The 26,617-nt window shown below is 39.5% G+C and overlaps 1 protein-coding gene across 1 annotated transcript in view; it reads left to right on the top strand.

The window, feature by feature from the left end:
* The window catches only part of LOC139712931 (CREB-binding protein-like), a 39,377-nt gene extending 32,024 nt beyond the window's left edge, over positions 1–7,353 (top strand). The window contains 2 exon segments of the mRNA XM_071624712.1: positions 5,042–5,207; positions 7,348–7,353. Coding sequence (XP_071480813.1) covers positions 5,042–5,207; positions 7,348–7,353 — 172 coding nt within the window.
* Positions 7,354–26,617: the final 19,264 nt, after the last annotated feature.

The following is a 26,617-nucleotide window of genomic DNA, read 5'->3' as shown; positions in this document are numbered from 1 at the left end:
GCCTCGCTGCGCACAAATCGTGGGCACAACACATGTATTCAACCTTACATCATAATTTCATACAATTGTCATAGGTTGGTTCCTTATAATACAACATTTTATACTGGCCTAAGAAAGAAAAGTCATTTGTGGGAGAGGATAAGGATGACCTAATTTGCATTAAGAAGTTTCTAGGAAGAAATTTAAAAATACCAATTTTGTCTTTCGTAGGCACTTCCTGACTATCTGACTGAGGAAAATATTTAGGAAAAATCTTAGGAAGATTTTCAGTAAACCACCCCTGGTCTACTCCCACTTCATCTCAATGCATATGGTCTAATCCTGTTTCATCTACAACCAGTTATCTAATGACCATTTAGTCCAATTGCCACTTAGCCTCATTACCAGTTTGTCTACTATGCCCATATCATCTAATACCCACGGTATATTAGATGATATGGGAAAAAATCCAAGTAGATGAAATTGCAATTAGACCATCTGGTCATTAGACGAAACGATAATAAACCAAACTGGGCATTAGACCAAGTGAGGATTAGACCAAATGGCCATTAGACAGAATTGGTAGCAGACCAAATTAGTTCAATAGCCATGATAGTAGTGCTAGACGAACTGAGAAGTAGACCATCTGATAGCAGACCAAGTGGCAATAAACCAGGGATTCATGGGTGGCTTGATTCATTTGCTGCCCACTGAGGTACGAGTATATTAAGAAACCACCAATAGAACTGTATGGTCAGCGAATATGTGCGTTGAAGCACACACTCATACACGAAGTAATGATTGACTCCCAGCCAAGATTCTCGGCTTTGTGTGTACTTTCATAGAGATCAATACAGCTGTACGCAGTTTGTTACAGGGATTCTCAAATACACACAGTATCTGAGCCGGGCCAGCCTTTTGTGTCTTTAAAAAATTGATGTCACATGTGAACATTTGGCCCAATTTATCTTAACAGAACTGCAGCTTGATGAGAAGGGGAATATACAGTAAAGAGACATTTTAAGAATTTGCTCATAGGGTACAGTGACCAGATGTAGGTCTGTAGAGGTGTCATAAAATTCATCTTTAGTTTTGAGGCCGTGGTGGGAGTGTATAAGTATTCACACACGCAGGCACACCGGCGACAGACATGTCAGCCCCGACTCTCGCATACAGACTCTTCACCTTTTTTTTTACTCATACAAAAATAACCAAAAATCAATGATATTACCTTTTCAACCTAATAAAATTTATTGCCAGAACATCTGGTGATCGAACCGGGTTGTTATACAATATAGGGAAGACTGATTCATGCCCATAAGAGAGTGTGCCTCCTTTGATTTCTTCACGTTCAACATACAAATAATAACGGCAGTTATTATGACAGTGGCCAAGTGAGGGCGCTCCTGCAATCGGATATGCTAATGATAACACACGTTTCTATGTATACTGAGTAAATTTCACTGCACAGTATACAAATGATGCACAGGATAGAGTGCGTTAGTGTAGGCGTAGTGAGGGTACACTAACGCCACGAAATAATCCTGTGCATCATTTGTTTTATAAAATGGGTCGAAAATTCGAAAACTAACATCATTTTTCAGCGTTTTTCACGTACCTTTGTGGGTCAAGACGTCCGAAGATGTTCGTCCCAAACTTTTACGCACGTCGCACTCGCGGAAGTCCCGCACATACAGTATAAGTATAATGGGGGGTTGGGTTTCCGGACACCCGCATGAAAACTTACTTATTTTACATAGAATATGCACCCTTTACCTTAAAGACTTGATATAGACTCCTCATATAGGCCTACTAGACAACATACTCTGAAAACGGCGTGAGAATTAACCTGCTAAATCGTTGGATTTGCTCTTCAAAGTGACTCCATGTACGCGTCCGGTCCCATAACGCTTGGTCTACTGTACTGTACAAAGTGTACGTATAGTACAGTATACGTACGTACGCCACATATGTTATGCACAAGGGAAGACAGGCCGGCCGGCCGGCAGCCCGAACTAGAAGTTGTTTACAGGATTGACAGCGCGTACGCGTATGCATGCAATTCATCAAAGGAGCCGCCGCGCGCACAGACGATCGGCAATCTACCATAGGATTACAGGCAGTGCAGTTGTACTGAAGTAAAGGAAGGAGGTGTGTCTCATTTCAGCGCTTCCTATTGGCTACATTCTTGAACCCATTTTATAATTTCTATTAGCTTCGTGAGCATGTGCTGTGTGTCTCGAAACATATAACCTGCATAATTACGGAATTTACCAATAACACAGAGTTTAATTTACCCTAACTTTACCTCAACCGCATCATTAAAAACAGTTAGGATTCATCCTAACTTCACTTAAATCACATCAATGACAACAGGATAACAGTAATTAATTACGTGACCTTACATATTGTATTATATTGTAATATATTGTATTACCGTAAAGTTCCGTGTATAAGACGCTTTATTTTTTCGTCGGAAAACGTTGAAAATCGGGGGTGCGTCGTATACACGGGTACAGTCAAATCACGGGAAAAAAAAATCCGTCATGTACACCCAATTTTATAAGGCCAACTTGGTGCCATGTATGCCCATCGACGTTTGGAAGGTAAGCAATCACTAAAACTTACGGATAAATGAACGATCTTTCAATCTGGACACACACAAAAGCTGCAAATACGAGATAAACTTACATCGGCCTTGTGCAGTAACGATGTATCAATCTGGCCATAGACAACACCTGTAACAACACTGCTGTATGCTACCGATGTCAGTCTACCAAGCTACCAACAGCCAACCTAGTAGCTGGAATACGGGATGTACAGGTATCATTACTAAATTACCAATACCGTAAAACTTATCAATGTACTAGTATCAATATGGCCATAGACAAAAGCTGTAAAATACGGAGTAGGATCGACACTATGTCACCGTAAATATGAACGATGCGTGAAGCATGCATGCATATCCATGTCGTTCGTTTGCTCTTCATTTCACGAGGCCAGCTAGGATAGCATAGCTACACTGTAGCTAGCTACGTTTGTAGCTACTAGAGGCAGCAGCTAGCTGCAGAGAGGCTTTTGCAATGGACTCGCGTGCACACAGCGATCGGATCGAAGCGCGCTTGCCCGTTGCGCGCTGTGTGTGCAAGTCCATTGCTCTCTGTGAGCGTGTGCTGAAATTATAGCAAGCTGCCTTTTGCAAAAGGCTAGCACTGTGCATACAAGCATGGTACAAGAGACACACGTTACTGGTAGTGCATGAGTGTACTACCGTACGCACGTCTTGCCGTATGATCCCTCTGCTACACTTGTTGATGTTTTTCTTATTTTTCGTAATGAACCTTCCAGTCTGACATGCGTCAATATGCGAGACACCCAGTGCTATGTATGACAGCAAAGATCGTACTGTACACTCATGAGTACGATATGCACGACACCAAGATTGAAAGGTGCAAGTGAGTACAGAGACAAGTCTCGCATTTTGCGTCTTCCACATTTTGCCGATGTCCGATGAATACCGTTAAAAGAAAATACAAAAGGAAACGAAAAATAGAGCAAATACATGCTGCATTCTAGGGAAATTTTGAGCTGAAATAATATGTATGACACACACAATATTTGCGTGGAAATTTTCGTGTGTTTTTTTAATTTTTTATTTTAGGTCCGAAAGTAGGGGTGCGTCTTATACATGGGTGTGTCTTATACACGGAACTTTACGGTAGTTCAGTCGTTGTATTGTTTCCTGTTTCCTGTTTCCATCATAATATATTGTTGATTTCGTAACGGTCTCTAATCTAAGTTCTATTTTGATATATATATATATGTTTCATTCAAAACTGTGATTTTAATCGATATTGTGAAGGGAATCTCCATTTCCAAGCCCTGGGCTTTTGTGTGATTTCCTCCTTTGACTCACACATTTATGTAGATATTTTATATGTGATTTTATGAAATGAATAAATTGAATTGAATTGAATTGAATTGAATTGAATTGAATTGACCTGGACCAACGGCATATATCAGCATATCACGAATTAAAATGAAACAGTTAAACCTTGTTTGCAGGGGTGACGAATGGTAGTGCTGTGTGTGATTGCAATAGGGCGTGTCCACACTTGTAGTCAATTCGCTAACACTGCGTCGTGGGGAGAACTGGAGTCGGACGCCGCTAAGGGGATTCGCTTGGCCGCTTCATCTGCGGCATTACGGCGTTTCCTCGACTAGGCGGCGTGAAGTTCCGGCGAGGTTGCGAATGACGTGGCTGAGGCCTTGGGCGCTGTGGCGATGTCGGGGCTGGTCCTAGCCAATGAGATAAGGTTGCCTGGTGTCCTTGTGGCAGCAGGAGCGTAGCTGGTGCTGGTCGGTGCCCTGGTCAAGGGCGTTGGCATGGCGGTGTTGACCGGTATTAAACCAGCCAAAGTCAGTGGCATAGTGGCACTGGTTGGGAACGAGCCGAGGTCAGCGGCACGTCTGCACTCATTGATGTCTGGGCCAGGGGGGCAGCAGCATAGCAGCACCGGATGGCTCGCAGAACTGGCCGTCTAGGTAGCTGTGCTGATGTATGTTAATGTTCAATGCCAGTTGTAGCGTCCCAATTTGATGCTTCCCTTTTATTTCTTAGAGGGAACTGGTGTCGAGCGAAATTGCATCTGTCGCAATTTTTGTAGACAGTTCCTTCAAATGTACTTTAAACATACATAAATAACCTGTCGTGAATATGCTGTTTTATTTACATTTGGCCTAGAATTGTCCACGGCCAGGTCATTGACTAGCTAACAGCTGGTAGCGTAGTGTAAATAAACAAACAAGGAACATCTGTCTGCATCTTGCATGCCTGAGATTGTGGCAACATACAAAGTTAACAAAATAAAGGGAAAGCGAAAACACTACACATCTGTTCAGCTACCACAAATGTAATTTGCACAGTTTGTATTTATATATATATATATATATTCATATTCATATTTTATCCTTCATAGGAAATATTGTTATACTTGTGTTATCAGTTGGAGATTTCTGCAGGAATAGTAAACCTGCTCTCCATCTCTCTTCTTGAATGTAGATACGAGTTTGCTCACATCTGGGCGTGTCCACCCAGTAAAGGCGACGACTATATCTTCCACTGTCACCCACCGGAGCAGAAGATCCCTAAGCAAAAGAGACTGCAGGACTGGTACAAGAAGATGCTTGACAAGGCATTGGCTGATGGTGTCATTGTGAGCTACCATGTAAGTGTTGCAATTCCTCCATCTCCATCTTCTTCTTGTGCGTGTGCATGTGTGTACATGTATGTACAGTCAGACCATTATGTTATGTTACTCCCGCACGCAGTGCGCACGGGGCTGCTTCGTGCGGTTTCGCACGGGTGCGTGCGGCTCCGTGCCATTTCGTACGGCCTCGTGCGGGTGCGTGCGCTTCTGTACGCCCCCGTGCGACCCCGTGCGACCTCGTGCGCCTTCGTGCGCCCTCGTGCGCCTCCGTGCGGCTGCGTGCCAGTCAGTGCGCCTCCGTGCAGCTGCGTGCCACCGTCGAGTGCGTGGCACGGTACCGTGCGAGGTGTTGGCACGGTACCGTGCGTGGTGTTGGCACGCTACCGTGCGAATCCGTGCGAATCCAGCATCCTGCTAGTCCCGATGCGGGACTCTTTTCTTTTTTCTCATTCTCTCATACGCCATCGTTGGCGGTAGCGCGAGGTCTTCTCGATCGCGACAGTCCTCGCATCGCGCGAGTCCACTAAGGCCCCCCCCCCCCCCCAAAAAAAAAAAAGAGAGAGAGAGAGAGAGAGAGAGAGAGAGAAAAGTTGTACATGAGATTTTCAAATAGGGTCGGGCGGGCTGATTTTTTTTTTACGTGCATTTTACGTGTACAACTCGTGCTCAGTAAACAGTCACAACTGCCGCACCGAATGTGCTGCGTTCCTCTATTCTACAAATCATTTATGGGGCCGATTTTACTGGAATTATACCCCTTCACAGAATTAAAAGATGTTGAAATCCCTATCCTGAATGTTATCACTTCATATTTTACTATTTTGAATGAGATAAGATAGGTGCAAATTGACCTCATGTGTACGATCTTTTCATCGCACACGGCGATCTCTATACAGTCCCACATATAGAGATGCGCGTAAGTTCTCCACAGAAGAACCTATGGCGAAACGCTGCACAATACTAGTACATTGCAGTCTGAATGCAAAGTATACACTGTATAAATCTTGATAGAACTAGCAGCACCCGTGGAAAACCACGGGTCTTAGGGGTTTTATTATTTTTTCCCCTCATAATAAGGATTATATACGATTTTGGACATTTCTATTGATGAAATAAAAGAAAAGTTTTCTCATCCTTTCGTTGGTAAAGTGTGCTCTCTTCTACCCATGACCACCACCCCCACACACACATTTCCACCCCCCCCCCCGAACAAAATACAAAAACAAATATTCAGAGAAAAATAACCAAAACGACAAAAGCAAAACGGTATAGCTGAGCTGAGCAGGACCTCATATATAGACCCCTAGTGTTTTTGTTGCTATTGTACTGAGAGAAATAAAATATATTCGTCTTCATTTGCTCTCTTCTTTTTGTTTTTATCACCAAACCTTGGTTTAATAGATCATAGAACACCCCCCTTTTTTCCCCACGTCCGCACATGTCTTATGAATATGTATGTCTACATATTCTAACCCGTTTATCTCCTTCACCCTGTACATTATCATTACTGTAATTATTATTATTATTGTTACGATTTATATTATTATTATTGTTGTTATTATTATCATTATTGTTATTATTATTATTATTGTTATTATTATTATTATTATTATTATTATTATTATTATTATTATTATAGCAGCACCCGTGGAAATCCTCGGGTCTGAGTGGTTTTATTCTTTTTTCTCATGATACGATTTTGTACATTTTTATTGAAGAAATTGAAAAAGGAAAGTTTTCTCATTTCGTTAATTGTGACGCGCTGTCCTCTAAATGACCACCCTTCCCAAAAATTTAATATTACATTTGTAGTACGTGCCCTGCGATCCAGTCCATTGGTTGGGATCGTTCCCGCCATCATTATCATAGTTATCATTATTATTATTATTGTTCTTGTTATTGCTATTGTTATTTTGTGGGAGGGGAGATCATAGTCATTCGGTTTTATCATTTTATATTATTCATTGACATGGGGATGAATCAAGGGAATTAAGGAAAAAAGTTTATCGGTCAAGGATAGTGAATATCTTTTTTTCCGTCATGTCAAGGTTACTCTACGACTGATATACATTTCAAATAGCTTCATTATCATTGCAAATTCATTTTAAACATCAAAACAATCCTGTACCTGTTTGTGTCTCTTCCGCCCACTCTTAAGTTATAGATCATAGCATCCCCTCCCCATTCATTTGCATTGGCCTATTGTTTTATCATCATTATTTCAGTGTATTATTGTCATTGTTATTATCATTATTATTACTAAAATTATTAATATTATTTAGGGGAGAGGAGAGAGTAGACAGATGGTAGAGTCATAACATAGGAATGATCAACCAAAGGAGGCGGAAATGTTAATTTGTTAAGAATTGTAAAAATCTGTATCCCCCATTTTTCTGCTCTTGATAAAAAGCTTTTCTGAAGACAGTCCTGCGCAAACTGTCCAAAACTGCTCACTGCACTAACATACGTAATCTTGTGCTGAGGACTACTTCATATATAGACCCCTAGTGTTTTTGTTACTATTGTGCTGAGAGAAATGAAATATTTTCGTCTTCGTTTGCTCTCTTCTTTTTGTTTTTATCACCAAACCTTTGTTTGATGGATCATAGAACCACCCGCGTATCTGCTTCAGACTGTACATTTTTGTTATCATTATTATCATAATCATGAATGTCCTTCTTCTTCTGCTTCAGACTGTACATTATCATCATTATTATCATCATTATTGTTATTATTAGTATTATAACTATCACTATTATCATTTTTTTTTATTATTATGATAATTATCATCATTATAATCATCATTGTTATATTTGAGGAGGGAGAGATCATTGTCATTGGAATCCGTGGGTCTCAGGGCCTCATATTTTTTCTTTAATATTTCTTTTCCCACGTTATGGGAGAAAGAAGAATATTTTTGTCGTCATTTGCTCCCTCTTTTTTATTTTTGTCACCAAAACTTGGTTTGATGCACCATAGAACCACACATTTGATGTCCACTTGTAACTTCAAAAATTGGCGGTCAGCAAAGCGAGGGTTTCCCCCGCGTCCGCTTGTCTCATGAATATTCATGTTTACAGCAGCCATGCATGCATGCAGTAAACGAAAGAACAGCGGCGCGTGTACTCTGATATGGAAGGGTACGATCGGCAAGGACAAAATTTAAGTGGATATTTAGCCGTCCTGAACAGTCTGAGTACAATGATACCCGACTTGAGAGTGAACAAAATGACATACCTGAGCTGCATAGTATCCTGCAGTTGTGCAAAATACAATAAAATAACAGCGTTCGTTGTTTTCATTTGGGCACGCCAATAATGGCGAACGTCGCTGTACGTAAATGCCCTTGTACTTGTATGACCGCGCCGTGTATTATACCATAATGAGTGTACATATCACGCGCACCCAGATAGTGTTTCGTGTGACCATCGTCAATACATACACAGGCGCAGGCCACACACTGGCATACCGTACCCACCCGAGAGTACATTGTGTGCATGCCTGCGTGTCCGCCGGAAGATGTCAGAAATTTCGCTGCACCCATTATCTTTAGTATCCCACTGTCTCTGCAAGCTAAAAGATGCACTACTGTGTATCGAGAAAGTAGGAGTCCAGCGCAGGATTGGTGAATATTAAAACATTCGGCTCTTTCGTCACGCACAAAAATGCATTATGCATCTATCTGATTAATTTTTCTTTTTCATCCTCGACGTCGACACGGAGGCTGAGAGGGGACGAAACCCGCGCCATTCGATGCAGGATACTCTCCTGCGGCCGACGGCACCGGTCGCAGCTGCCCGGAGCCGACGGCTCGGGAGGAGATAGACAAACCAGCAACGCCGGAATAAAACAGGAAATACAATGTACATAAGGTCGCGACAACAACAACAACTTCGCGTATTATATATATAGATACGCGTCCGTGTGGGAAACAGATGACATACTAGTACTTAGTACTGATCAAGCGAGGCTATGCGAGTCGAGTCGCAAGCTAGATCTCTTCCTCGTACATCCGATGTCCCCAGAGCCTTTTCCACTTCCGGGTTTTTGCGATCGTGATCGCAATCAACAAGATACTTGATATCGATAGCAAAAAAAAATAATAATAAAGAAAGTAGGGTCGGGTGTGTTACGCCAATACAACAATTTTTTTTTTTTTTTTTTTTTTTTTGGGGGGGGGGGGGCCTAATTGCTGCCCTCGAAAAAAAAAAAGATCTGCACGGGGTCTCTCCTTATACTACACGCCCTCAACGACGGTATTTCCGTGTGCGATATTGCTCATACCATACACACCATACTAGTACACACCGTATACGAAGGCAGTCCAGGTAGCGATTTTTTTTTCCGTAACCCTAACGCGTCGAAATTGCCCATTGTGTCGCTTGAGCAAAGACTATCAGTGTGCAAGTTGGTTTTTGTACGCATGTGCGTGGACTGCATGACTTGGGCAGTTAGGCGTTGAGTTTGTACTGTTCCACACAGTACCATTGGCATGGTCGTCTGCTAACTACAGAATCAGATTACAATGTGAGAATGAGACGCCGTCCTTCAAACAGAAGCATAACGGGTTTGTGTGTATGGGTATGTGTGTGTGTGTGTGAGTGTGTGTGTGTGTGTGTGTGTGTGTGTGTGTGTGCGTGTGTGTATGTGTGTGTTTCCACTTCACATGTCATCAGCATCGCGTTCGCCTTTGTAGGTATTTCTGTGGTTTTGATCGCCGTCTACTGACATTTTTCCTGTGTCTACTGGGCTCACACGGGTAAATAATTCCCCTTAGAAAAAATTCTGTAAAACAGCTGGAAGAAATGAGATGTTTCATCTTCACTAACCTGGATAAGTGAGATATACCCTGTCATCCATCAAATTTCCCAGGTGGGTTCTTCGGCTTAAATTCTGTCCAAGGGTCTGCAAAGCCAAATTACGAGTTCTCTTCACTCAAAAAATCACATCTTTTCTGTACATGCAGCCAATGAAATAAAGTCTCCTCAAATTCAATCAGAAAAGCTTTCATCTTCCAACCAAAATGCAGTTTGTAGAAGAATTCATACTCAATATTTACAGTTATTCAGTTTTTGCCAAACTATATCATTGATTTTAAATTAATTCTTCTTCATTTATTTTGGTATCTTTGGTACGAATTTGTGAAGGGGTCTGGGACATTCCATTTTATTTGTACAGGTGTGAGCCCAATTAGGATGCATGCAAACTCGACGTCGTCATCAATATCTTGCAAAAAAAAGTAAATTGGAAATCCAATTGAAGCTTGGAATAAATTATAATCAAAGTATTATATATCTAGGTCTACAGCTGCAGCGATTGCTATTGTTATCAATATTAATCATGTCTATCAACCCCCACAAAATCAGATTTGAAGTAGTTTGCAGGCACAAACTCTTGTTGGTCGTAAAGGAGTCTGCGCCAAGACTACTATATGCACCACTTCGGCACTGTCCTATTAGTCTGGGTGCCAGAGGCTGAACCTTGTTTTACCGTCCACCCAATGTTTTTTGATGGTTTTAGCCTATTTCGGGGGTGCTGAATCCGAATCTGGATGATGCAACTCTTGCATCCTTGAGGGTTTTGAAATATTCAAGATGGCCGCCAAAATGGCCACCAAAACCGGAAATTCCCACGTATTTAATTCTAAATGGTGAGATGTTGAAAACAATTGATGGTTTTACCCTATTTCGAGGGTGTTGAATCTGAATCTGGATGATGCAACTCTTGCATCCTTGAGGGTTTTGAGATATTCAAGATGGCCGCCAAAATGGCCGCCAAAACCGAAAATTCCCACGTATTTCCTTCTAAAAGGTTTGAAATTGAAAGTAATTGGTGATTCTCCCTATTTGGAAGGTGCTGAATCCGAATCTGGATGATGCAACTCGTGCATCCATGAAGTTTTTGAGATATTCAAGATGGCCGCCAAAATGGCCGCCAATTAAAACTGGAAATTTCCATGTACTTCCTTCTAATTGTTGAGAAATTAAAAACAATTGATGGTTTTACCCTATTTCGAGGGTGCTGAATCCGAATCTGGATGATGCAACTCTTGCATCCATGAACTTTTTGAGACATTCAAGATGGCCGCCAAAATGGCCGCCAATTAAAACCGAAAATTCTCACGTATTTCCTTCTAAATGGTGAGCTGTTGAAAACAATTTATGGTTTTACCCTATTTCGAGGGTGCTGAATCCGAATCTGGATGATGCAACTCTTGCACCCTTGAGGATTTTGAGATATTCAAGATGGCCGCCAAAATGGCCACCAAAACCGAAACTTCCCACGTATTTCCTTCTAAATGGTGAGAAATAAAAAAAGAATTGATGGTTTTACCCTATTTCGAGGGTGCTGAATCAGAATCTAGATGGTGCAACTCCTGCATTGTTGAAGATTTTGAGATATTCAATATGGCCGTTAAAATGGCTGCCCAAAACGGAAGTTCCCGTGTATTTCCTTCTAAATGGTGACAATTTGAAAGCAATTGGTGGTTTTTATCTTATTTTGAGTGTGCTGAATCCGAAGCTCAGGATACAACTCTTGTATCCTTAAGGGTTTTGAGATGATAAAGATGGTCGCCAAAAATGACCGCCAAAATCGGAAATTCATATGTAGACCCCCTATTTCCTTCTAAATGGTGTAAAATATAAAACAGTTGGTGGTTTTACACTATTTTGAGTTTGCTGAATTTGAAGCTCCAGGATACAGCTCTAACTTCCTTGAAGGTTTTGAGATAATAAAGATGGTCAAAAACGAAATGTTCCATGTAAGCCCTATATTACCTTCTAAATGGTGTAAAATTGAAAACAATTGGCGGTTTTACTCTATTTCGAGGGTGCTGAATCCGAACCTGGTTGATGCAACTTTCGTGTTCTTTTTTTTAAGGGGTTTGAGATGTCCAAGATGACCGCCAAAATAACTGTCAAAAATTTGTAAATTTTAGGCCCTATTCAGCACCCTCGAAATTTGGTTGTTGAAATTCGTCCATTCTTTAGGGTTTTTAGACGTCCGAGATGACAGCCAAAATAAGTGGCAGAAATTCCAATGTTAATATATTTTTTCTTAATGGTAAAAATTAAAAATAAATTGATGGTCTTACCCTATTTCGAGGCTGCTGAAGGTCTTTGAAGGTTTTCGGACATCTATAAATGTCCTGTATGAACGGAAACTCCTTAACATTTTCTTATACTAAAATGGTGAAGTATTATGCTCTAACGGGAAGCGGGGGATTAAACCCATGTAGGGTGAAAAGCAATAATTCGTATTCTTAAATTCAACTCAGCTGAGCGAATTTGTCAAATCAGCCAAAAGTTATTGACATCCAAAATGCTTGTCACAATGGTATTGCAATATGCTGAGATATTCTGATATGTCTCAAAGGGAACTTTAACACGTACTGGAAAAAAAAAAGAAGTGATATTGACATCATACTGAAACGTACAAACACAAAGAAAGATACGACTGAAAATGTCTTTATGCATAATTGTTAGAAAATAATGCTTGTGGTCGCCAATAATATGGCTCCACAGATGTGAAGTTAATCCTTTTCGGCTATCAATAGAGTAAAAGTAAATTATGGCATGTTGGTATTTGGTGTTGAAACTTGTCTTGTATTCTGACGAGTCTCGCCTCGTATTCTTATGAAACTTGCCGCATATTCTTATTAGGTCACTGGAAATGGTTGCATCCATGACCACTATAGTAGATATCAATAAGGGTAATTTCAAAAGCACTCTGCGCGATTATGATATTCGTAAGTACTGGATTATCAACTATTACCTTCCATGTTGTCGTTTGTTTTTTTATTCAGTTTTTTTTTTCACGGCGCGTTACCTGTGATTTGTCCGTCCCCTCGTGTGTGGTTGTAATAGATTAGGCCTATATATACATATATATATTATATATATACATATATATATATATATATATATATATATATATACATATACACATACATAATATTACATCGTATTGAAGAAAAAAATTAATTGAATCATAACTATAAAAATGTCCCACTCGTGTCTTCAACAATGTCATCAAGACCACCAATATAAACCAAATAACCAATTTGAGTGTTCATGAATGAAGAGATTAAAACTGCTCATGGATTAAGACAGGTAATGTTGGGTAATTTCAGTACACTTCTCTTGCATCACTATCACAATATGATTTAGATGAACATGTCTTGTCCATTTGTTGTTAGTGTTCAAAACTTATCCATTATATGTAGAGGAAACAGTGTAATCTTGCAATTATTCAACCGCATTTGTAGTCTTGAAGGGTCCATTGCTGGCACACTTGTATCGTACCAACTCAAAGATAGAGCTGGTTTCACTGTATATACAGCAAGTTCAAACTGTGCCATTGACGAATACCTGAAATCTTTGGGGTAAAGCCATCAATTCTTATCAATTTCCCACCATTTATAAGAAGGAAATACATTAGAGTTTCCATTTCGGCGGCTATTTTGGCGGCCATCTTGACTATCTCGAGGTGCATCATCCAGATTCGGATTCAGCACCCTCGAAATAGAGTAAAACCATCAATTGTTTTCTATTTCTCACCATTTAAAAGCTTATACATAGAAATTTCCGGTTTTAATTGGCGGCCATTCTGGCGGCCATTTTGGCGGCCATCTTGAATATCTCAATACCCTCAAGGATGCAAAGTTTGCATCACCCAGACTCGGATTCAACACCCTAGAAATAGGGTAGATCCATCAATTGTTTTCAATTTCTCACCAATTAGAAGGAAATACATGGGAATTTCCGGTTTTAATTGGCGGCCATTTTGGCGGCCATCTTGAATATCTAAAAAACTTCATGGATGCATGAATTGCATCATCCAGATTCGGATTCAGCACCCTCGAAATAGGGTAAAACCATCAATTCTTTTCAATATCTCACCATTTAGAAATAAATACGTGGGAATTTCCGGTTTTGGCGGCCATTTTGGCGGCCATCTTGAATATCTCAAAACCCTCAAGGATGCAAGAGTTGCATCATCCAGATTCGGATTCAGCACCCTCGAAATAGGGTAAAACCATTAATTGTTTTCAATATCTCACCATTTAGAAATAAATACGTGGGAATTTCCGGTTTTGGCGGCCATTTCGGCGGCCATCTTGAATCACTCAAAACCCTCAAGGATGCAAGAGCTGTATCATCCAGATTCAGATTCAGCACCCTCGAAATAGGGTAAAACCATCAATTCTTTTCAATATCTCACCATTTAGAAATAAATACGTGGGAATTTCCGGTTTTGGCGGCCATTTTGGCGGCCATCTTGAATATCTCAAAACGCTCAAGGATGCAAGAGTTGCATCATCCAGATTCGGATTCAGCACCCTCGAAACAGGGTAAAACCATTAATTGTTTTCAATATCTCACCATTTAGAAGGAAATACGTGGGAATTTCCGGTTTTGGCGGCCATATTGAATATCTCAAAACCCTCAAGGATGCAAGAGTTGCATCATCCAGATTCGGATTCAGCACCCTCGAAACAGGGTAAAACCATTAATTGTTTTCAATATCTCACCATTTAGAAGGAAATACGTGGGAATTTCCGGTTTTGGCGGCCATTTTGGCGGCCATCTTGATTATCTCAAAACCCTCAACGATGCAAGAGTTGCATCATCCAGATTCGGATTCAGCACCCTCGAAATAGGGTAAAACCATCAAAAAAACATTGGGTGGACGGTAAAACAAGGTTAGGCCCAAAAAGTGGCTTTGGCACCCAGACTATATAGGCCCTGTGTTGTAGCTTCTCCCTTGTTGGGAGAGGCTGCAGTGCAGTGGTGCGTGTATTAGTCTTGGCACATGCAGACTCCTAATACGACCAACAAGGGTTTGTGCCTGCAAACTAGATTTGAAGTGGGCATTGGGTCTTGGGTAACATGGATGAACTACTGGGTTAATTTGGGTTTATCCTCCAACTTCACGATGATTCAGAAAGGCGTAGTATAGGCTCCTTAGGCCTATTGTTCAGGTTCATGTAATCAAGATATGTGATTACATTCTCGTGAAATAACATCCAATATGAAGATGGGGGAGGGAAGAGAAACTGGGGTAGAGCTAGTAATCATCGATTTTGATCGATAAAATCTCTCTATAAATTTAATCAGCTTTACAAAGGCATTTTGAATCGGCATTTAAAAATTAAAAAAAGTCCTATGTCCAACAAAATCAATTTATTTTCCCAGTCCATACATGTACAAAATTGCTCTAGTATCACGATTTGAATTGCTCTATCAATAATTTTTTTGACGTTCACTTGCATTGCCAACCCTATCGAGTCCTTCTCATCACGTACCATCGTCACCTCTACCACCACGACCATCATTGAAGGAAACCAAAACCCAAAAAGAAATATGGATTGAGTGAAAGCAGCCACATTAGTAGAACACATTACTGAAAGTATAAGGAATATCGGGCAATCGATGCAAAAGTTATGAATATTTAACGTTTTGATGTTTGAACCACTGGCTGCATATAACATCATGTGTGGGCAACAACATAAAGAAAAAAGAAAACAAGCATGTTTTCACTTTTCTTGAGTAATGGAAGAGCATTTGATTAACCACTTTCAGAAAGTAGGGGGAATGATTACTACCCTTAACAAAAATTTTGTCAGTATCAATTAAGTTGAGGGAATGTGTAATTTTATTGATTTTTTGTGTGTGGAATTCTCTTTATATTTCCTTTACATTGTTGTCCACTAAAGACGTCACGGTCTCTATAGTAATCTCTTTTTTCAGTGATTACAATACCAAAAATATAAAAACGAATAACTTGCATCGATTGTCCGATTTTTCCTCAAACTTTCACTGATGTGTAACGCTAATATTGTTGCGTTCACTCAATCCATATTGTTCTTTGGGTTTTGGTTTCTTAACAACTGCACTCATCACTTATACCATAATTGCTTTTATTAGATTACCATGCACGACCATAAACATCATTTCTATCATTTCACAACTGGATATCATCTTATCATCATCACCACGATTATCACTCGTATTACCATCGTATACATATCACCACAAGCAATATATCTTCCACCACTATCAATACTTTTTTTTCATGTCATCAATCTATCAACAACAACTTCACGAAATCTCTTTCAGAGTTTTCTGCATCATCACCATTATCCTCAGTCTAAATAAGCATTGCGACTGGCAATATATTCCTACTCGATCCCTTCCTCCAATGCCCACATGGCCTAGCACCCTTAATTGAATTGATGAAGAGAAACGATTGAATATTAAAACACTGATTTTTGTTTGTTTGTGTGTTTGCTTGTTTGTTTGTAAGAACACTAGCCGCATTCACACGTACACAATAGCTGGTTACCGAGCGCGCTCCAAAACTCGAGTTCTTGTTATACTCGCAACTTTTTATACAATTCATGATCGATATATCATAGAAACACACACCTGGCTTTAACTGGTATCAGATTCCCAGATGGGTTCATGACTTTAAAAATGTGTATAAACCATTTGTTGTCGACCGACACCCAAAAAGGGAAGCCATGCGTGATTTGTTGTCTCAAAGTCGTGCAGTATCGTACACATAAAGAGTGATGAGATATTAGAGCTGTGATAGAAGTTTACCAGTATGAAGTTTATCAATATCAGCATAACCATATTATGTGAGAGAGAGAGAAAAAAAAAATCCAACCCACCAGCTCCGATTCTCAAGTAAAACACATTTGTAGACGAGATTTGAAACGATCGTTTTATAATGTGTTATTTGGCACAAAATAATTTCCCTTATTTTCAAAAATGGTAATCGATAACCAAATGAAAATCACTTTGCCAGATATTAGCCAAATTTAAGATCTTTTCATTAAGTTGGCGCAACGAGCATCAGTTCAGAGTCACAGGGGCTACTTTCGAGTTTTTATGAAATACATTCATAGGAAACTGATAACTACAAGTTTGAACAATGATAGCACCCATTATTATGGTTACAGTTCGTTATCTACAAGGTTCGTTATTCAGAAGATTCTTTTTTCCGAAGGTTCGTTATTCATAAGATTCGTTATTCAGAAGGTTCTTTATTCCGAAGGTTCGCTATTCCGAAGTTTCGTTTTTCAAAGGTTCGTTAATCCGAAAATGAGTTGAGTTGAGTTGAGTTTATTTTTTGTTTTTCAGCAAGGCCGTGTTTCACATAGAATAACAAAGTATACAAACACACGGCGAAAATGCAAACATATGCAATGATATACAACAAATAACAAACACAGAACAAGTTGCAAAGAGAGTACAAAATGAAACAAAGCTCGTTATTCCGAAGGTTCGTTACGGACCCTATTTCCTTGTCGGATCAACAAACCTTCGGAATAACGAACCCTGTTTTATTTTCGGGTTAGCGAACCTTCGGAATAACGAACCGTATTTTATTTTCGAATGAACGAGCCTTCGGAAAGCGAACCCTAGTTTTTTTTTTTCGGATAAACGAACCTTCGGAATAACTAACCTGCGGAATAACGTCACAAATATTCGGATTAACATACCCTTTTTGATTTTCGGATTAACGAACCTTTGGAATAACGAATATCCGAAACACACAAATCCCCTATACCTAGAGATTTGTTAACCCGAAAATCAAGAAAGGTTCGTTAATCCGAACATTTTGTGACGTTATTCTGGAGGTTCGTTAGTCCGAAAATAAAATAGGGTTCGCTACTCCGAAGGCTCGTTTATTCAAAAAAGAAATAGGGTTCGTTATTCCGAAGGTTCGTTAATCCGAAAATCAAACAGGGTTCTGGAACGGGTCATGAGACTTTTTGAACGTTGTTAAAACTTTTTTAAACGTTGTAGAGGGTTTTCAAAAGTTATCTGGATGTCTATAACGTCCAAACGTTTTTCTGTCGGTCCTAAAAATTTAGAAAGGTTTTTTTTAGTGTTATCTTAATGTTTAAAAGAAGTGTTCATAGCGTCCAATTGAAACGTTTTAAATACGTCGAAAACCTTCCGAAAGAAGACGTTCTAAAAGAGTTTTGACAAAACGTCCAAATAACGAACTTGGAATGTTTCAAGAACGTTTAGAAAACGTCTTTTTGTTAGCTGGGTAAAGACGTAAATTTCAAGTCAGTTTTGTGACGTATTATCCACTTTATATTTACGACGTATTAGTGAAATAAAATTTACGCTGCCTTGCAACCTATTTACCACGTCATATTAATGACGTGACGTTAAATTTACGTCAGTTTTGCGATGTCTTTGTGACTTCATATAATTAAGGCTTACGAATTATAGTTTTACAGAGTTTTATCAGTATGATTATACTGTCGTCACAACGACGACAATTCCACGTCAGTCAACTGTCAAAAATAAGATTTTTTTTTTTTGCTAAAATGGAAGACATCGAGAGAATTCATTATCTAGACTTCAGAAAGGCGTAATAATTGTCGTTTGTTTGACGTATTACTAAATAAGCAAAGAAAACAGACGCTACTTAGACGTCTCAACCTAAGGCCAAAAAGTCGTATTATTGTTTGAAGACATCTAAAAGACGTTATATTTGTGACGTCTTTCTGACGCCTGGTTGGTTATACAAAGATATCGTAAAGACGTGTAAATTACTAAGTGAATGTCTCATAAACGAAAATAACAGGCAGATACAAGTTTGCATCATATAAACATTTCAAACTGACGTGAATATGTCGTATTTTTGCTCAAATGGAAGTTGTCCCAAAGATGTCATTGGTGGTCATAAGAGTCGTCTTAATGATGTGTAAAACACAATTCTAAAGACAAGATGTACTTCAGAATAATGTCATGAGCACGTCATCTCACGTCTCATGCCTTTTTGATGTATATTGGTAAAGAAAACAAGAAAGATGTCTGAAAGACGCCTTTTTCAGGAAAAATAAACAAGGAAAATGGACGTGATTTTGATGTCATTTTTAGATCGTGGCCGGTTAAGGTCTAATAAAGTGCATGTGAGCACCTTAAGACAACCATGATACAAATCTGGTTCCTAGCTAACATTTGGACGTTTTCTAAACGTTCTTGAAACGTTCCAAGTTCGTTATTTGGACGTTTTGTCAAAACGTTGTCAGAACGTCATTTTTCTGGAAGGTTTTTCGACGTATTTATAACGTTTCAATTGGACGTTATAAAAACGTTTCATAAACGTAAAAAATAACAATTAAAAACCTTACTATACATGATTTTTAAGGACGACAGAAAAACGTTTGGACGTTATAGACATTCAGATAACTTTTGAAAGCCCTCTAGATCGTTTAAAAACGTTTTAAGAACGTTCAAAAAGTCTTGTGACCCGTTCCAGAACCTTGTTTGATTTTTGGCTAACGAACCTTCGGAATAACGAACCCTATTTCATTTTCGAATAAACGAGCCTTTGGAATAGCAAACCCTATTTTATTTTCGGACTAACCAACCTTCGGAATAACGTCACAAATGTCCGGATTAACGAACCTTTCTTGATTTTCGGGTTAACAAACCTCTAGGTATAGGGGATTTGTGTGTTTCGGATATTCGTTATTCCTAACATAAAAAAACGGTAGGCCTATGTTAATCCGAACATATTTGGCGCTATTCCGCAGGTTCGTTATTCTGAAGGTTCGTTCATCCGAAAAAAAAAATATAGGGTTCGCTTTCCGAAGGCTTGTTTTTTCGAAACTGAAATAGGGTTCGTTATTCTGAAGGTTCGCTAATCCGGAAATAAAATATAGGGTTCGTTATTCCGAAGGTTCGTTGATCCGACAATGAAATAGGGTCCGTAACGAACCTTCGGAATAACGAGCTTTGTTTTATTTTCGGATTAACGAACCTTCGGAATAACGAATCTTCGTAATAACGAACCTTCGGAATAACGAACCTTCGGAATAAAGAACCTTTGGAATAACGAATCTTCGGAATAACGAACCTTCGGAATACTCACCTCAATAACGAACTGTAACCATCATAATGGGTGATATCATCGTTCAAACTTGTAGTTATCAGTTTCCTATGAATGCATTTTATAAAAGCTCGTAAGTAGCCTCTGTGACTCTGAACTGATGCTCGTTACTCCAACTAAATGAAAAGATCTTATATTGGCTAATATCTGGCAAATTGATTTTCATTTGGTTATCGATTACCATTATTAAAAATAAGTGCAATTATTTTGTGCCACATAACACATTACAAAACGATCGTTTCAAATCTCTTCTACAAATGTGTTTAATTGAGAATCGGAGCTGGTGGGTTGGATTTTTTTTTTCTCTCTCTCACATAGTAGACATAATGGTTATGCTGATATTGATAAACTTCATACTGGTAAACTTCTTTCACAGCTCTAATATCTCATCACTTTTTATGTGTACGATACTGCACGACTTCGAGACGACAAATCACTCATGGCTTCCTTTTTCGGGTGTCGGTCGACAACAAATGGTTTATACACATTTAAAGTCATGAACCCACCTGGGAATCTGATACCAGTTAAAGCCAGGTGTTTGTTTCTATAATATATCGATCATCATGAAGTTCATAAAAAGTTGCGAGTATAACAAGAACTCGAGTTTTGAAGCGCGCTCAGTAACCAGCTATTTTGTACGTGTGAATGCGGCTAGTTTATTTATTTATTTTATCTATCTATTTATCTACTTATTTATTTATTTCTAATCTTTTGTCAGGGTAGCCCATTCACCAATAAATATTGGTCTTCCATGGAGCCCTGAATGATGAACATATGTACATTAAATAGCAAAAGGTATATACAGAAGATGACATAATTATACAGTGTAGATACATACCAGCATATTGTACATTGCAAAGTAACATAAAAAAGTACATGCCACAGCAAGAGTTCACCAGAATGCCGAAATAACAATTAAAACGCTATTATACAGGAATGTTAAGCTAGCCCAGAATAAATTTCGTGTGTTACTTACAAATAACAACTTTGCTTAAACAATCTCTTAAATGAATATATGGAAGAAGCTGATCTAATTGAATGATCTAGCCTGTTCCATTCAAGGAGGATACGATTGGGCTGCACTTGTGACAATCAGAGCGAAATCTTGGCACATGTAGATTTCCACTGTCTATTAGCCTTGTATATGATGTTCATGTACATCACTAGGCTTAACTAAGTGCACCTGAAGGTACGAAGGTGCTAAGTTATGGACGCACTGGCGACTGAACTCAAAACGTCGTGTCATCCATTTAAGACTTTTGAATAAATCAGCTAGTACTCATACAAAAACAAACAAACAAACAAACAAAAAATCAGTGTTTTGATATTCAATCGTTTCTCTTTATCAATTCAATAAAGGGTGCTAGGCCATATACTGTGGGCATTGGAGGGAGGGATCGAGTATAGGAATGTATTGCCAGTCGCAATGCTTATTTAGACTGAGGATAATGATGAAGATGCTGAAAACTTTGAAAGAGATTTCGTGAAGTTGTTGTTGATGGATTGATGACATGAAAAAAAATATTGATAGTGGTGGAAGATTCATTGCTTGTGGTGATATGTATACGATGGTAATACGAGTGATAATCGTGGTGATGATGATAAGATGAAATGATAGTAATGATGTTTATGGTCGTGCATGGTAATCCAATAAAAGCAATGATGGTATAGTGATGATTGGTTAATATATCAAGTGGTACCGTTGTACACATTAAGACTTGAACTGGTATCAACTGGGAACTTCAACTCGTATTAACTTATAATAGACCAGTAGCCTTCATTTGGTATCAACTGGTACAAAATGACACTTGAACTGGGGGGTGTTTCATGAAACGTTTTTCCGACAACTGTTAAAAGCTACTGAAATCCTTGCGTCTGATTGGCTGATAGCAAATTTGTCGGTGAAAACCTCCGACGAACTCGTTGATGAAACGCCCCCCCCCCCCCTGGTATCAACTAGTATACCATGCAGTAAAACTTTAACCGACAGAAACTGTTACCAACTGGTACAGTGAGGCTTGAACTGGTATTACAACTGGCCATCAGTAGACTTTTACTGGTTTCAACTGGTATAAACTCGTACCAGTATGTTTAAACTGGTATCAACTGGTACCAGTACGTCTTCAACTGGTTTCAATTAGAATTGCTCATTTTGTTACTGGAAAGTTAGAGTTACCTTGCTGGTTTCAACTGGAACCAGTTGAAACCAGTTAAGACCAGTTAAAACCAGTAACGACCAGTTAAAAATGCTGACTAGTTTCTACTGGTTTCTACTGGTTTTTTGACCTGGGAAAGGAAACCAAACCCAAAGAACAATATGGATTGAGTGAACGCAGCAACATTAGCAGTACACATCAGTGAAAGTTTGAGGAAAAATCGGACAATCAAAAGTTATTCGTTTTTATATTTTGGTGTTGTAATCACTTAATAAAGAGACTACTAGAGACCATGACGTCTTTAGTGGACAACAATGTAAAGAAAATATGAAGAGAATTCCACACCAAAAAAAAAAAAAATCAATAAAATTACACATTCCCTCACTTAATTGATACTGACATAATTTATGTTGAGGGTAGTAATCATTCCCCCTACTTTCTGAAAGTGGTTAATCAAATGCTCTTCCATTACTCAAGAAAAGTGAAAACATGTTTGTTTTCTTTACATTTTCTTTATGTTGTTGCCCACCCCTGATGTCATGCAGCCAGTGGTTCCAACATCAAAACGTTAAAAATTTATAACTGTTGCATTGATTGCCCGCTTTTCCTTAAACTTTCAGTGATGTGTTCTCAACGGCATAGCCAGGATTTCATCTTAGGGGGGCGGTTAGTGTGCGAGGGAGCGAAGCGACCGAGCCCGAGCGAGCGGAGCGAGCGAGGGGGGGGGGGGAGGGTGTGGGAGGGGGGTTTCCCCCTCCCACGGTGAGAACTTTTTGCATTTTGATGTTGTAAATGGTGCAATTTGATGCATGTTTTTGCGCGTTTTATCGACGTGAAACAGTTCCACTTGTTTAAGGTAGCAGTTTATTTTGATGTAGATTATCATTGAACAATTTGCCTATAAAATGGTATCATTTAAATACACTTCTTGTATTAATTCTTTTCACTGAATATCATGAACGCGACTGAACCCGAGCGAGCGGAGCGAGCTATAGGGGGAGGGGAGGGTGTGGGAGGGGGGTGTCCCCCCTCCCACGGTAAGAACTTTTTGCATTTTGATGTTGCAAATGGTGCAATTTGATGCATTTTTTGCGCGTTTTATCGACGTGAAAGTCCCACTCGTTTAAGGTAGCAGTTTATTTTGATGTAGATTATCATTGAACAATTTGCCTATAAAATGGTATAATTTAAATAAACTTCTTGTATTAATTCTCTTCACTGAATATCATGAACGCGACTGAACCCGAGCGAGCGGAGCGAGCGAGCGGGGAGGGGAGGGTGTGGGAGGGGGGTGTCCCCCCTCCCACGGTAAGAACTTTTTGCATTTTGATGTTGTGAATGGTGCAATTTGATGCATGTTTTTGCGCGTTTTATCGACGTGAAAGTCCCACTCGTTTAAGGTAGCAGTTTATTTTGATGTAGATTATTATTGAACAATTTGCCTATAAAATGGTATATTTAAATAAACTCCTTGTATTAATTCTCCTCACTGAATATCATGAACGCGACTGAACCCGAGTGAGCGGAGCGAGAGAGGGGGGAGGGGAGGGTGTGTCCCCCCTCCCACGGTTAGAACTTTTTGCATTTTGATGTTGCAAATGGTGCAATTTGATGCATGTTTTTGCGTGTTTTAACGAGTTGAAACAGTCCCACTTGTTTAAGGTTGCAGTATATTTCGATGTAGGTTATCATTGAACAATTTGCCTATAATATGGTATGATTTAAATTCTTGTATTAATTCTTTTCACTGAATATCATGAACGCGACTGAACCCGAGCGAGCGGAGCGAGCGAGGGGGGGGGGGGGAGGGCGTGGGAGGGGGTGACCCCCCTCCCACGGTGAGAACTGTTTGCATTTTGACGTTGCAAATGGTGCAATTTGATGCATGTTTTTGCGCGTTTTATCGACGTGAAACAGCAACACTTGTTTAAGGTAGCAGTATATTTTGATGTAGGTTATCATTGAACAATTTGCCTATAAAATGGTATCATTTAAATAATCTTCTTGTATTAATTCTTTTCACTGAATATCATGAACGCGACTGAACCCGAGCGAGCAGAGCGAGCGAAGGGGAAGGGGAGGGTGTGGGAGGGGGGTTTCCCCCCTCCCATGGTGAGAACTTTTTGCATTTTGATGTTGCAAATGGTGCAATTTGATGCATGTTTTTGCGCGTTTTATCGACGTGAAACAGTCCCGCTTGTTTAAGGTTGCAGTATATTTTAGGGGTAGATTATTATTGAACAATTTGCCTATAAAATGGTATCATTTAAATAATCTTCTTGTATTAAACAATTCTTACACTGAATATCATGAACGCTGTCTGTTCAGCAATCAAACAGAAAAAGCACAGGGTGTAGATAGGGGCATATCCCCTCCCACACGAAGGTGATTTTGCGTTTTCAGACCTGAAATTCAGCGATCATGTGTAAATTTTTGGTGCAATACTTTTTCATCGAAGTGAAATCACGGAATTTAGCTCTTATTCCGAATGTACACCATCTGTATGTATAAAGTCTAGTGAGGTAGAGCTTAGGGGAAGGGGGATTCCCCCTCCCGCTCGCGGAGTTTTTGCGTTTTTAGAATTGAAATAAAGCGATCTGGGTATAGCCACAGTCTTTTTCTATGCATGGCGGAAGGGGGGGGGGGGAGGGGCGGGCGAGCAGGGAGAAGGCGCGGGCGAGTGTTATCTCCACCCTTCTCTTCCGATGGAGCTTTTGCCTTTTTAAGGTTGAAATTGAGATATCTCGTATACGCATATTTGATGGAACCAACATTTGGGAAATCAAAAAAAAAAAAAAAAAACTGATGGGGCGGGGGGACTGAGAGAGGAAAGGGTCGATTAAAAGGGGAAATTCCCCTTATACATGAGGGAACCTTGAGTTTTTCGGAATATAAGTGATAAGTCTTGTGCACTCAGAATTATTCATATTTTTTTTTTTTAATCTAAAAAGTGTACTAAGCTAGGGAAAGAGGCACAGAGGGGGAGGGTTTGGGAAGGGGATACCCCCTCCCAAGCACGAGAAATTTTGCATATTTTGAATTGAAATTCAACGATCTGGTGCACACTTTGAGTGAAATATTCAAAAAATATCTTATTTGATGAAAGGTTCAAAAGGAGACCCGCTTCATGTGCATGCATACAATATACACGCATTTTTTTTCCGCCTCCCAAATCCCCGGTCCAAATCTTAGGGGGGGGGCGACCGCCCCCATCGCCCCCCTGGCTACGCCAGTGTGTGTTCTACTAATGTTGCTGCTTTCACTCAATCCACATTTCTTTTTGGGTTTTGGTTTCCTTCAATGGTGGTAGAGGTGACGATGGTACGTGATGAGAAGGAGTATAGGGTTGGCAATGATAAAGTGAAAATCAAAAAAAAAAATATTGATAGAGCAATTCAAACCGTGATACTAGAACAATTTTGTACATGTATGGACTGGGAAAATGAATAGAATTTGTTGGAAATAGCACATCTTTTGATTTTTGGCCGATCCAAAATGCCCTTTTAAAGCTGATTAAATGAAACTATTTATAGAGAGATTATCGATCAAAATCGATGATTACTATAGCTCCCCCCCCCCCACAGTTTCTCTTCCCTCCCCCATCTTCATCTTGGATGTTATATTATTGAGAATGTAATCATATATCTTGATATACATGAACCTGAACTAAAAAGGAGCCTATACTACGGCTTTCTGAATCATCGTGAAGTCGGAGGATAAACCCAAATTAACCCAGTAGTTCATCCATGTTACCCAAGACCCAATGCCCACTTTGAATCTGATTTTGTGGGGCTTAATAAACATGATCAATGTTGATAACAATAGCAATGCTGCAGCTGTTGGCCTAAATATGATACTCTGATTATAATTTATTCCAAGCTTCAATACGATTTCCAATTTACTTTTTGCAAGATATTGATTTTAATTTAGTCCAAGCTTCAATTAGATTTCCAATTTACTTTTTGCAAGATATTGATTTTAATCTATTCCAAGCTTCAATTAGATTTCAAATTTACTTTTTGCAAGATATTGATGACAACGTCGAGTTTGCATGCATCCTAGAAACGCAAGTCTTGCGAGATACAGGAAAAGTGTCAGCAGACGGCGAACAAAACCACAGAAATACCACGTAAGCTAAGGCAAAGGCGAACGCGATGCCGATGACATGTGAAGTGGAAACCACGCACACGCACACACACACACACACACACACACAAACACACAAACACACGCATCACATACCCATATACCCATAAACCCGTTGTTATGTTTCTGTTTGAAGGACGGCGTCCCATTCTCACATTGTAATTTGATTCTGTAGTTAGCAGACGACCATGCCAGTGG

This window comes from Diadema antillarum, unplaced genomic scaffold (assembly GCF_040938485.1).
Source record: "Diadema antillarum isolate AM-2024a unplaced genomic scaffold, OU_Dant_1.0 seq00001877_RagTag, whole genome shotgun sequence".
NCBI classification, from domain to species: domain Eukaryota; kingdom Metazoa; phylum Echinodermata; class Echinoidea; order Diadematoida; family Diadematidae; genus Diadema; species Diadema antillarum.
Note: the sequence above shows the minus strand (reverse complement) of the source record. Positions and strands in the feature narration are given on the sequence as shown.